Source organism: Aptenodytes forsteri, unplaced genomic scaffold (assembly GCF_000699145.1).
Source record: "Aptenodytes forsteri isolate BGI_AS27 unplaced genomic scaffold, ASM69914v1 Scaffold174, whole genome shotgun sequence".
Lineage (NCBI taxonomy): Eukaryota > Metazoa > Chordata > Aves > Sphenisciformes > Spheniscidae > Aptenodytes > Aptenodytes forsteri.
The window spans coordinates 347,065-360,582 of record NW_008794603.1 but is presented as its reverse complement, the minus strand read 5'-3'; the positions used below and the strand labels follow the sequence as shown (position 1 = coordinate 360,582).

General features: G+C 42.6%; 1 protein-coding gene across 1 annotated transcript in view; it reads left to right on the top strand.

Annotated features, from left to right (window-relative positions):
* The window catches only part of RND3 (Rho family GTPase 3), a 135,367-nt gene extending 121,928 nt beyond the window's left edge, over positions 1–13,439 (top strand). The window contains exons 2-4 of the mRNA XM_009273173.1: positions 7,198–7,307; positions 8,870–9,004; positions 11,962–13,439. Coding sequence (XP_009271448.1) covers positions 7,198–7,307; positions 8,870–9,004; positions 11,962–12,213 — 497 coding nt within the window. The 3' untranslated portion in view covers positions 12,214–13,439. The remainder of the gene's footprint in view (positions 1–7,197; positions 7,308–8,869; positions 9,005–11,961) is intronic.
* The last annotated feature ends 79 nt before the right edge of the window (positions 13,440–13,518 follow it).

Below are 13,518 nucleotides of genomic sequence, written 5' to 3'. Positions count from 1 at the left end.
GGGGGTGCCTGTCTCCAGGTGCGAGCGGCAGCTGTGCGAGGCGGGCGGCTGCTTCTGGTTTTTTGTCTTTTTCTTTTTAAATCTGAGGTATACTTCAGCGGTATGTTTGGCCTTTTTTTTGGGGGGGAAGGGTGTGATCAAACCTCCGTTAAGCGATTTGTCAGCGTTGCAGGGGGAGGCAGGGCAGGGGTATGCGTTCTCACCTGCCTGACTGGAAGGAGCTTATCCGAGGAGCTCCAGGGGCACCACCTTTGCTCCTCCGCTGCTGTGAAACCCCCCTTTACCTGGTAGAAGAGCGAAGAGGTGTTTATATATGTTAATGGTAAACTACAACAGCTCCTTGTGGCCTCCTTAATGCCTGGCTTATTTTTTATAAAATACAGTACTTTCTCCCCTGCTTTTGAGAAGTCTTTAAAGCCTGGAAAGACTAGGAAGCGTAGGCATCTCTGGCCCTCTGAGGGTGCAGAGGGAGCCATCCTTTCCTACATACCATGAGCAGTGCTTAGGGTCCTCATCACTCTTCCAGTTGCGGCCACTCTTCTTCAGTGGCCACGTCAAAAACCCTGGCTCACGTGCCTCAGAGGTTGAGGTTCTTGATGCTTGGCTGCCTTAGATCTCATGTTAGGCCAGGGACTCCTCTAGATCCTGCCGTCGTTGATAAGTGGACTAAGCTTACTGGCAGGGTGGTGAGGATGCCCCCCTGAACTTCTCACCTCAGTGCTGGAGAGAAGCGTGGGCAGCCCGTCAGTCTCTGCCGCACGGTAACTGAGCGCGCGGGGAGAGGTGGTCGGGGTGAATGACACCGTGAACGGCTAACGCAGGTGTGGATCAACATGAATTCTGCAGAAGTGACTGGAAAACAGCTGGAGGAACTCGACAGAGTATGCAAGCCCTTTCTTCTTTAGGCAGGTTGTGTAGATAGCTTTTTAATGTTGACTTTGGACCCAGCAATTTCTTCTAAATACAAAAGCAGTCCTTTTACCAGAAATGAAAATGCTACTCCCTTTCTTAAAAAAAAAAAGGAGATTAGGCGGTGAGTTGGCTTTCCTCTTGCTGTTCAGGAAATTATTCCAAATTCTTGCAACACGATTACTGGGAAAAAGCAGTCTCTGTGCCCACAACCAGTATCAGCGTATCTCAGAACTGATTTTTTTCTCTTCATCTTATGCCAAGTAAGACTTGCAGACTTCTAGAGTGTGTCTGGTTTGAGCTTTCATCCTGATTACTAAGCTGGTTGTAACAAATTCTATGGAGTAAGGGCTTATTAAAAATTCATAGTGAAGTTATTTTGGAAAATTTTATCTTTAGCTATTGAAACACAACGCACTCGCAGGTTAAGCCGTTTGGCATGAGAAGGTTTGGAATCCGTATGTCAAAGGCTGGAGACACCCATGTAATGAAATATTCTGTAGCACTTCAAAAGGCAAAAGCAGTGGAAGAAACACCTGCCAGCCTTTGCGTGTGCATGTCATCCTCTCGGGCCTGTCCTGGAACTAATAGAAAACTTGACTGAGTCAGAAGCGTAAGATCAAGTGGCTAATTTGTCTGCAATCTGAAACTGAAGAGGAAACGTTTGAAAGATCCAATGCTCGGTCTTATAAAGTATTGCAGAACGTTGGATCCTCTGGTTGTGGGACTCTGTGGGTGAAGAATTGCCTCTCGGTAAACGGCCCTTCTCACCGACTGCAAGAAGAAACACTACCCAAACTCATTAACACAATGCAAAAATCGCACCGTCAGATAAGGGACATCAGAAGATAAGATAGTGTTTTAGCATTATCTTAAATTCTTGGTAATTTATTTTTTACAGTCTTTGTCCTAGTCCTCTGCTGAACTAGAATAAATGTCTTAATGACATTTTTAAAGCAGGACTAGATCTAGTTAGCTTAAAAATATGACTGATTAACTGTCAAATACTAATAGAAGATAATGTCCATTGCAACACAGGGGAGGTAATGGCTTGAGTCATTTGAGGTACTTCAGCGTCCTTCCCCCCCTCCCCTAAGAGGGTACTATTTAGCTGAGTTTGATTGCAATATACTGCAGATACTTTCAGTGTGACTTGATCAGTATTTAGTATCCATCTTTAACTATTTTCTAACTGGGAGCATGCAACAGGCTGCCTTGCAAATATAGTTTCTAACTGGAGTTAAAGTAAATGTCGGGTTTTGCATTGAATCCTTTGGAAGGAAGGTCCTGCCACTTTGAGCAATTTTTTGCTCGCTGAGGAAATGAGAAAAGCTGTAGGCATTGGTTAAAATAGTCTTGTGTTAGGGTGAGAACAGGCCCTGCTGTCATGGTTTTGGTTTACGATCCTTTATATAACAATAATGTGCTTTTTCCTAGAGGACTCCTAAGTACAAAATGCAGAGAGTCATGCAATTGATAGAATATTTTAAAGCTAGCTGTAAACTTATTGGGAAGTTTTTGTTGTATCTATCTTGGATATGCCTGTAGAAATATTAAACTTATTGGGAAGTTTTTGTTGTATCTTGGATATGCCTGTAGAAATACGGGACAAAACGCTCTTACAAGTAAGAGTGGAATGGGAAGATTCATTATTAAAATATTTTCTGGTAGTGTCTAGTTCTGCAAGTCATTATAAGGATTTAAATCAGCCACAGCATTAAGGAAAGCACTTGCCAACTTGAATTTCAACTGGTTTTTGGACTACCAACCCTCCTTTCAAAGCAGGACTGTCTGGTTGCAATCTAACTACACCATAAATTACCCCACTCTGTGGTATGGCAGTCTTGAGCTGTTGGGGAGCTGTGTCCTTGTTTTGCGAGGTAGAGCATTGGAAGTTTCTTCAGGCTGAAGCTTCATCTTGTAGTCTCACGGACACTGTGGAGAATACTTGTGTATTAGACGTCTTTGTCTACCATAGGCATGGTCTTAATGTGCGTTTAACCAAGGTTTTGGCTTCTTCCATTAAAAGTGACTACTTTGATACTTTTATTTCTTGCTAGTGCAACAGCAGCTGTGGCACAGAAATCACATACTATTAATTAGCATTTACATACCTGTGTCTCTCTAAAACATATTTTAGTTTCTTTTTTTATTGGTTGAACTGCGGAAGCTGTACTGGATACTCCAATAAAATAATTCTCAGCAGGGCCAGAAATACTTATGTACTGCTGGGGATTAGCATGTAATTAAATCCAGAAGGGCCTTAGAGCTTTAAATCAGGTTAGCTTTACTGTGATTTGGAAGTGCACAATGTATTCAGTGTCTGTATAGAAACATAATACTAATTATAAAGCTTTTTGCTGAGATCTTTCAGAAGACATCTGAAACATACATGAATTAAAGTTAGTATTTTCCTGAGCTCTCTGGCAGTAAGCGTTGTAAAGGAAATGTCCAATTTCTGTCTTTGCCTTCCACTTGCAAGTTGGCTGTGTTGAGCCACGTGAGTTTTTTTTCTTTCATGGCAGAGTAACAGTAACTAGTCTTTATAGGGTTTTTTTTCCACCCCTTAGAGGGGAAATAATTAGAATTGATAACTGGGAATGCCAAGTCACCTACAAAAGTCCTGTTTTCTGTTTGAGGTGCTATGAATATTGTGATACTCACGTGCTTGGAGATGACGTGTTCTACGACACTCAGTATACAAAATCACCTGCATTTTCTCCAAAACAGCCAAGGTGGATTTGGAAGGAGGAAAGCCCTCAGCAGTGAGTCAGCTACTCAGAGCGGCCACTGCAGTATTTGATGTGTTTTCTATGTAGCTGATAATTAGTGAGCCCAAGGGTTTGGGAGTGAGAATGCTGCTGTTCAGCTGTTGTCCTTTCAGTTGACTGGAGTCCAAAAGGCTACAAAGACTAATGCCTGATGGCTGCTTGCTGGTGTGTAAATAGTAAAGTCTTGCCTGTTACTGAGCACCGCTTCCCTTGGGGCCTGTGGGCAAGCCGAGGCTGAGCAGCGTGCTGAGCAGGAGCTGCCCAGGTTCAGCTCCGTAGGTGGGGACGTGGGGCTGAACCTCCTGGTTGGAACTGGTGGTGGTGGTGGCTTTGGGTCTTGCAGACAAATAGGGCATCAGCTCTCCATGATCTAGCATCTCGGAGTAGTACTAAGGCATCAAAAAATTAAGTATGCTTTAACTTTTAACAATGTAATTCTGTTATTCATGAAGATAGCAACATTTAAAGCTAAGCTTTGGTATCTTCTGTAGACCAAAGCCAACCATATTGCTGGTGAGGGGTTTTGTTTTCAGTTTAAAAGCTGAGTTTATGTTGTACTTTGCATGAAACATGAGGTTTTAAAAGTAGATCATTCTTAATGTTTAAATTATTTTGGCTTAAATTATTTAAGCTGCCAAACAGATTAAAAAACGGGGATTGCAGCTGGAATATACTTCTACCACAAAGATGACCTACAGCATTATCAGTAATTCCTTGATAAAATAGAAAAATCATCCATGTTGTCCTTGACAAAAAATGTTTGGGTTTTTTTGTAGGAACAGAATCAAACACTAATAGGCTTATTTTTTTTCCACAAATACCATAGCTGTAGCTCTACATTCTCCTTCTGTTTTCTAGGGCTGGCACGGCTTCAAATCTGCAGACTAACTTGAAAAAGAGCGAGCAGCCTCACTGGGCTGTGCTCAAGTTGTCTGTTCAGACTTGAGCCTCATTCCTGAGATTCCTGGCTTCTGAGGGTTTCTCTGGGCGAAACGATGAAATGCCAGATTGAATAGGCTCGCACAGCGAGGGCCGTAGCCCCTCTTTATTTGCGCAGCAATAAAGGTTCAGTTATTGCTGTTGAATGAGACCAGGAAATTTCCTTTGTTGATGCTGCAGCCCGAGTACTTTAAATGGTTCCCACTTGTTCTGCCACACACTACCCCAAAGAAAAGGTGTCAAATATTCCTCCTAGCTTGCATCCGAGCAGAAGGACTGCCTGTAAAAGTGCACTTGTTCTAGCTCAGCATCTTTACTATGAGAGGTTCATAAGGAAACCCTGACAAGAAAACCCCTCAAAACAAACGCAGCTACAGCTGACACAGTAGAAAGGAGTCTCTGGGCTGGAGGTGGTGACTGTATGTATACATAAATACATGCTGATGGACATATATGGTATGTTGTATCCCTGAAGAGCGGTGAGTGAGAAGATAGGTATGTGTCTAAGGAATTAGTTTCTGGGTGAGGCTTTTTTGAGACTCCTTTCTAGCCAGCAACCATTTGGCCAAGCATTAATGATCTTCAGTCCTGCCCTTACTTGCCTGAGCTCGGCAGGGAGATGTGCCAGCCAGGCCGTGGCTCTCGCCAGCACGCGGGCTGGCGGCTGGGCAGCAGTCTGTGCTTTGGCCCCTTTAAAGCAGGTGGCTAGTTAACGGCACGCTGCTCTGCAATTCGTCTGTCCAGGGCAAATAACTCGGCCCTGGGGCTCCAGGATAAATAACTTGGCTCTGGGGCTGCAGGATGGAGGCACTGTAATAGCAGTGCTGGAGATAGCTGGGGAATAATTAGTAGTAGAAAATGCTTCTTGATAGTCACTGCAGGCAGAGCTGAGCTCAAATGAATAGTTAACTACCGGTCAGCTCAGCTCGCTTAGATTTCTTACTAACATGTCATTTACCGCTGAAGACAGCTAACTGTTTTTTGAAGAGGAGTTTTTGACAGCTGTCTCTTTGTTAGATTGACATCATTTATGAAGATGAGCATTTGAATAAAATAGTCTCGTTCACCAAATTACCTTCTGCTACCTAGTTTGGTAATGCTTCATTCCCCATGTGTTACTCTTCATTTCAAAAACAACATTCCTGGGATTCTTGACTCCTTCCTTCCAGTATAAGCTGTCCAACTGAAGTCATCTGCGATACGTTCACACCATTCCCCGCTCTGCTTCGTGCAACAGCATGAGCTGTCTGTCAGTTAAAAACTTGAGGAATTTCTCTAATCCAGTTAATAGTCTGCTCAGCCTCTGAGACCTTACAGCCAATTAGTTCTAGATAGTTGGAAAATTGGTGATATAATTAGCTGATAACCCCAAAACTCTTGAAAGCTGTATTCTTGTTGCATATGTTCTATGCTGTATTTCAGGCTCATGAGAGGAAAAATACAGAAATCAGACTATGTGACTAATACAACGCATTTTAAGTTGCAGGCATGCATTTTAAAGCCCAAGCCCTTATCCTGTTGGATCACTTAACTGTTTAAGTACCCTTCTAAATCAGAAATGCATTCTCCTCAGTAAGTGAAGCTTCAGCAGAGTTAAGGCCAAACCGAATGGTGGCAGAGTGACTGGAACTTCCTAGAAAAAAAAAGATTTTTTTTTTTTCCCCCCAAACCTGTTACCAGATTCACCAGATGATAAAAATGAGATTTCTGACTCAGGAGATATATTTGTAACTCTGCACGTCGTGACAATACTTCAAGAAAACAGCGTATCCCTTAACAGCTCTGGAAGTAAAACACGCACAAAGTGCAATACTGGACCTATATCTGTTCCATCAGATTACTAGATTAGCTTTGATCTCATCGATAAAAAATTTTTATGGGCTGAACATAAACATTTATTGCAAGCATATATTGGTTTAGAGATTGGTGAGGCTTTTTGTGACAGATAACTTGCGTGCCTGCCTACAGGACTGGGGTTCTTTCCTGCTGGAGTACTGCAACAAATGCTTTAATGCTTTAGTTTGAAGCAAGAGTTTCTTCTAAAAATTGCTGATAGCCATGACAACTACAGATGCTTTTCGCACTTGGAACTTTTTGTTTTACATTAAATGTTAGAAGAATCAAGACTGATTTATTTCAAAACTTTCTGAGTTTTTTTTCCATGAAAGCGCAACTGTGACAAATCTGCTTTGAAGAAGCCTTTTGGAGGTTAAGGATTTGTTCTCAAAGTCAAATCCCTGCAGGTTAATGCTGGGACTTAAACCTGGGCTGACCTGATTTCCCTTTCCTTGTTACTGGGGGCATCACAAGCTTTTGGTGGGGGATGGATCACTGGGGTGCCATCGCTCCTAGTTACTTGGGAAAGCTGTTGCTTTAGTAGGTGAGAAACAAAAGGAAGGTGGGGAAGTGAGCAACTGCAACGAGTGTTTTGGGAATACAGTGCTGTTGAAGAAAAGATGGCAGCTGGGTGCTATTGAAGAGTTTCACTGAAAACCTTTCTAAACTTTCTGAATAAGCTTGAATGACCGCAGGAAGTGAAAAATATAAACTAATAAAAACGTTGTTTGTTTCCCTGCAGGGTCTCCTTATTATGACAATGTCCGCCCGCTCTCCTATCCAGATTCTGATGCTGTCCTGATTTGCTTTGACATCAGTCGGCCAGAAACTCTTGACAGTGTGCTAAAAAAGGTAAGTGCTCGAGAAACATTTGAGTACAGAACTGTTTGAGTAGCTTGTCTTTAAATCTCTGAAGAGCGGTGCTGTTTCCTACATTGGAAACTGGTTTGTTTCTTTTAATGGAGAGATGACAGGACCGTGCTCTGCACTGCTGGAATTTGAGATCATTTGTTTGAAAGGGATGAATGTTAATTGAAAACAAAAACTCCCTAATGGACGCTCAGGGGTGAAGTAAATTGTCATTCCTCAGCCCTTAGACAGCAGTGAATTGTTTAGGGTGGTGTGAGGTGCAGGGCTGGGTGCAGCAAGAAATCGTCTCTCACATTATATTCATATAACAGACAGGATTGAGAAACTTTGCCATGTTGCAAAGACGGTTAAAATGTGCCTGCCAAGTGTTTGGACTTTTGCCATGGCTTTACATAATTTCTCAGCCTGAAGTTAGAAGGAGCCAGTGACAAATGCCTCTGGAAGCCACCAGAAGACCTAGCAGTGGCATAGAAATGCAATCCTGCACCAAACTTCAGAATTCTTCACAAGCTCAGTGATCGAGATTCAGTGCCAGACTTTCCCCCAGTTAAAACATTGAATTTTGATAGTCAAGCTCTGTGTTTGCAAGGTGGTCCTGGTCCTCTCCTTGGTCACTGAGCGTGACTCAACTTTGCAGTTGAGTGTTTTTAAGGTCTTTGAGGCTTAATGACCTGAAGTTCCTTTTTTCTGTAGCTGGGGCCGGTGATTCTTGTCACTGGGAGTAAAGTGGCATACAACGCTCTGAATAGTCTACAGAAAATACTTAAGACTATTCTCTCAGCTACTAACTGTGCCAACAAGCATCTAGAACTGTCTTTTTCTTTTCTGTCCCTGATAATGTTGGTTACTATACTGTTGCTTAATTCTGTAAGATATTTTTCTTAATATGCTTTTAAACCCAAATGATATCCTTAAGTTTTAGGGATTGTGTGATTTGTTCAGATTACGTTGCGGAACTTTTGGCTTTCTTGTGTTCTCAAAATAACCATGTAGAGGGGGAAGAAACCCAAGGAATATATCGCAAGTTCTGTTTGAAGGGCTTGATACTGGTTCACAACAGCTGAACCCTTGACAGATTTGTGTAGTTCTAGGTGTGAGGATGTAGCCATGAGCCAATATATAGCAATGCTTATTTTCTGGTCATATAAGACCTGCCTCTGTAGCTCTGTCTTGAGGAACCGTTGAATGCGGTGACACCAGGTTTCATTGGTTCCTGTCTGGAAATGGCTATGGCTGGGTGTTTACTGCTTGTGAGGAGTGACAGGTCTGCATACCTTTACTCATGTAGGTAAACAATCTCAATTTGTTCCCTCTTGATTAGTAAGTCGGTGGAATTAATGAGTGTATGAGATTGTAAGATTTCATCCTTGACCAGATTCTGCTGGAACAAATGCCTTTAGAAATTAGCTTGAAGGTAGATACAACTATTACGTAAGAATATTTCCACATGAAATGTCATGACTTACTGAGCTTCATCTTGTATCTATTGCTTCTTTGGATTTAAACATTCAGCTACTCAAGTATAATAACAACCTAATTTACAGTGGAAAGGTGAAATCCAGGAGTTTTGTCCAAACACCAAAATGCTTTTGGTTGGTTGCAAGTCGGATCTGCGCACAGATGTGAGCACACTAGTGGAACTTTCCAATCACAGGCAGACACCCGTGTCCTACGATCAGGTATGTGCCACGTCCTTCATTGTACTTAGGGGTGGAAGATAAGACTCTTTTCTATCACTGTGGCCATCTTTATGAACAACTTCTCCCCCCGTTGACACGAGTGCGTCCTAGAAGTCAGATGCGTGTACTCTAGTTGCTGGAGGTGAACTTGAAAACTTACGAGTAAAGGCAAAGCCTACCCGCAGACTGGATGCAGCAGAAAATCATGCAGCCCCACAGCACGTGCTTTAAGCATCATAAGATTGTAGCCTTATTGATTGCAAAGAGCCTTTTAAGTGAATTGAAAATAAACTTATTGCTTTTCTGGGCCTACAGAGGCCAAAACAGTAACTGAGCTGTGACATGTCCTGCTTATTTACTGATAAATTGGTAACATTTTTTGTTCAAACTTAAGATTTTAATCTCAAACAATTGACTTTAGTATCATGACAAGCATTGCATATAGTGCTTAAAAAACCAATTTCCTGAAAACGTCATCTGTGAAAACACCTTGTAGCTCCCTCTGAAAGTGGCAGCAAATCCAGAAAGCATCTTAATTCTTGGCAGCAGTTCTCTGCTGCTGGGGAAGTGAGAAGTTTGAAGCCAGGCGTCATGGGATAGAGAAACTGAGGTGAAAGGGAAAGGAGTCAGGCCATGGGAGAGCAGGAGGTAGAGAATGGGAAAACTGGGCTCTAAGGTAAACTTCCCCTTATTACTCACATGTGTATCATGCATTGCAGTTGAATCTCGGTTGCGGTTTGAGATACACCCTGCAGGGTGTAAGAGTGAGAATGGTACCTCCAGAAGTAACTTTAGTGTGTATATCCTATGCTATCAAGCAGTTTTTGATGTTTTATCCACAACCTCAGGTTTTCCAAACCAACAGCTCCTAATATGCAATTACTAATAATGTAGCCTCCTACAGCATGTTTAAATTTGAAAATGCAAAGATACCATAAACTATCTTGATTAAAATATAACAGGGAGTATCGTACTGTGATGGCTTATACTGGTTATGGCATTTTTCTACGCTTCACTCAGTGAACATCCCTCTGTCTCACAGTTCTATATGAAACTAAATGCCAGTTTTTTACCTCGGTGTAAAACAATTCAGAAGTGTCCTTAAACCTGCTTGTTGCGGAAGATGTCATCTCTGTTCCAAACTACCACTGTTGCATGTGTATATATTCATGTTGTTCAGCCTCGGAGCTGTTATTTTCCATGCTATTTTTCTTTGAATATTAAACTTAAAAGGAAATACTGTCTGCTACTTATTACACACATGAGTTTGTATATTACATTTTTTACAGTACTTCAGTAAAATCACCGAGTTTCACCTCTTTCCATAGATAGCGATCAAAAATCTACTGACAGGTGGATTTTTCCCCTGGAGTTAAAGATTCACAGCTTTTCTGGTGTCACAGCTTAGCCTGTACCCCTTAGGAACAGCAGTCGGCTGAAGGCAAAGGGCTAAGCCAGAAACTATTACTTGGCAGCCAAAGGGAAAATTGTACGTGTTACAGGGAAGCTCACACTTCAGCAAACTCCCATAATTTCATCTGTACTCTAAGCAAAAGCTTAGACTGAGCAATGGTTGTATCTCTTGTGGTTGCCAAATCCCTGGTGGCATGAAGCAAGCCCAGTGCGCTCCTGTGTTAGTTCTAGGGAAGGGTCCCCTGGGGTCGAGATACACAGCTTATTTTTAAATTCCCTTGCCTTGCTAAGTCGACACGGGATCAAGGAGCTTAGTGGGGTTTTCCCCATTCCTCTTAACTTCATAAGGAAGTGTCGGGAGGATAAAGCCACCTCCAGTATGCTAGCCGGTTTCCAGTCAGCTACACCTGAGCAAACATTTCTGAGGCTCTAAGGTATAGGCTAGGCTTGGTTAGTAAGAGTTGAGATGTTTAACCGTGGGGAGGGCTTGTCCTACAAACTTAATACTCCTTTATCAGCCACTCCCACTTACAGTTGATAAGAAGATGGCTGCATCACTGCAGTGTAAATAGTGCGTACTGAAGACATGGGTCCAAATGGATTAGTGCCATCAGCCTGGCACTGGAGCAAAGAGGAGGGGTTGGACTGACTTATGCCTGTATCTCGGGCAGAAGTGTGAGTGGAATATGTGAGGAGTGGCACATCAAGGATGTGGTTGGATTTTGTAACTTACTAAAAAGATTCATCCCTCAGAAGTAAAATTCCGTTGGAAGAACTCCATTTTTTTCACACAGTGCTGTATTGTCTTCCAGTAGCAAAATCCACAACAGGATAGCAGGGTATCGTCATCCGCCGGAGTCATGTGTTGTTTTCCTTGTGCTGCTGGAACAAATATCCCTGCTTTGACTTTTAATATGCTTAAAAATCAAAAAAGAAGGGCTCGTATAACCACTAATGTCCTTTTTTTTTTCTTTTTTTGCCTGCTCCCTAGCTACAAGCTGATATAACTGTCCCCGACCCAGAAACCCACAGCACATTTCCCTATGAACTTTGCCCCCTTCGTGGAGATGTAACACGGCCCCCGCTCCAGGGCAGGGGCACCCTGGCTAGCCCTTAAGGCAGTCGGAATACATTTTTCTCCTTGGAGACAGCAGGCTTAAATCTGGAAGCTGCCCAGGTCCAGACCTTTCCCAGTGAGCACGTGATTCACGGATGCAAGTTAAGGTGTAAGGGTGAAATTGCTAAATAGGTCCTACTAATACTTCTTGGCTTTCTGCAGTTGTTTGCAGGTCGGAGAGCTTATCTTCTCCCTTCCAATTTGTATTTATCGGCACAGGAGATAATGCTTGGATACTTGTTTAAAGCGTCTTGGAACCAAAGCTCTGTTTATTTTGCAAAATTAGCTGCTGGCTGTAGTGCTGGAGCTTTAGCTTTGGTTTTCACAAAACACTGTGTATGGAAAACAGCGCTGAAAAGTAATTGTATGGTTTGCTTTGGCTCTCTGCGGAAACTTGGTATTGATTGCATGTTCTTTTTTCCCTTAGGGTGCAAATATGGCCAAACAGATTGGAGCAGCTACATATATTGAATGCTCAGCCTTACAGTCAGAAAACAGTGTCAGAGACATTTTTCATGTTGCCACCTTGGCGTGTGTGAATAAAACAAATAAAAATGTTAAACGAAACAAATCGCAGAGGGCAACAAAGCGAATTTCACACATGCCTGGCAGGCCAGAACTTTCCACAGTGGCGACGGACTTGCGAAAGGACAAAGCAAAGAGTTGCACGGTGATGTGAAGGACCTTGATTTTCCTGGAGAAGGAGGAAGAGAGCATCCGGGAGGGGTGGAGGCTCAATGAAGTACACAGCCACATGGTATTTAATGAGGGCTTATGCCAGTGCTTTAATGGAGATTTCGCCTGTTGTGTGAGACTGTACTTAGGAACTGAGCAGCGAGAAGAAATGGCTCTAAACGAGGTGGCATCAGGAAAATGATACATGGAAGAAAATGCCAAAAAAAAAAAGGGAAAATGTTTGAATGTGCTGAAAAAAGAAGGGGTGAATGGGAAAATAACACTGCAAAGAAGAGAGGTGTCATTGACATTGCTTGTTTCTTTTATTAACGCTCTACTCCTGGATGCTACCACTTTGATTTCATTAAAATAATACTCTAATGTTTTTTTTAAAGAAGACGTTATTAATATGCCCTCCTCATTAAGGAACTATCCCTGTGACCTTATAGTTGGTTTTCCAAAGGATATGATCTCATTTTTTTTAGTAGCTCATCGTTAAAATGGAGAGTATACCGAGGCCTGTGAGTCACCTAGAGGAAAACACTGTATGTGAGAAGTCTGGAGTTTTGCCTTCCCGAGACGGCAGCGCAATCTACATTTCAGCACGTTGGTAATGAAGAAAACCGTTTGAGATTTCCCAGTATTATAGGTGCCCTCGCACTGTGGAAATAAAACGGATCAAATTGGGGTGTGGGGGCAAACTGCCTGCCCGTGGCAGGACTCTGACTTTCCATTCCTCTTTGTGATTGTAATTTAGAGTGGAAATGATCTCCAGTTCTGGTGTACTGTATGGGTATGTCACTGTAGGTTCAAGTGAAAGGTGCTAAGAGCTATGAGGACAAATGATCCTTAGTTTTACAACCATGATAATTCGTTAAGCCTTACTGCCCATCTGGGGAAGCCCCGAGACTCCTCTGCTTCTGCTAGGAGTTGGAGAGCCGGGTAGATCCCAGGATCTAGCCCTCTGTAAACGCTACAGAGAAGTGCTCTTCTGTGATGTGGTTCACTGCAATTATCTTCGCAAAAAAAAACCCCAAGAATCTGCAAATGAGCCAGCAGAGCCAGGTTATCTTTTGCGATGCTCTTCTTTTTGGGGCAGCCGTCTCTCGCTGCAGACTGCGTTTGCTCGTGGTGAGGAAATGGGGTCTGAAGAACTGTGACGCCTTAAGGGGTCCCCAGTGGATACTGGATACTGCCCTTAGTCTTGAAGATTAATATATACGTATCCAGACAACAATCACGAAACATCGGTGAACCAGTTAAGTCAAATTCCTTTTTGCTTATTGAATACTATTGTTACATTAAATAA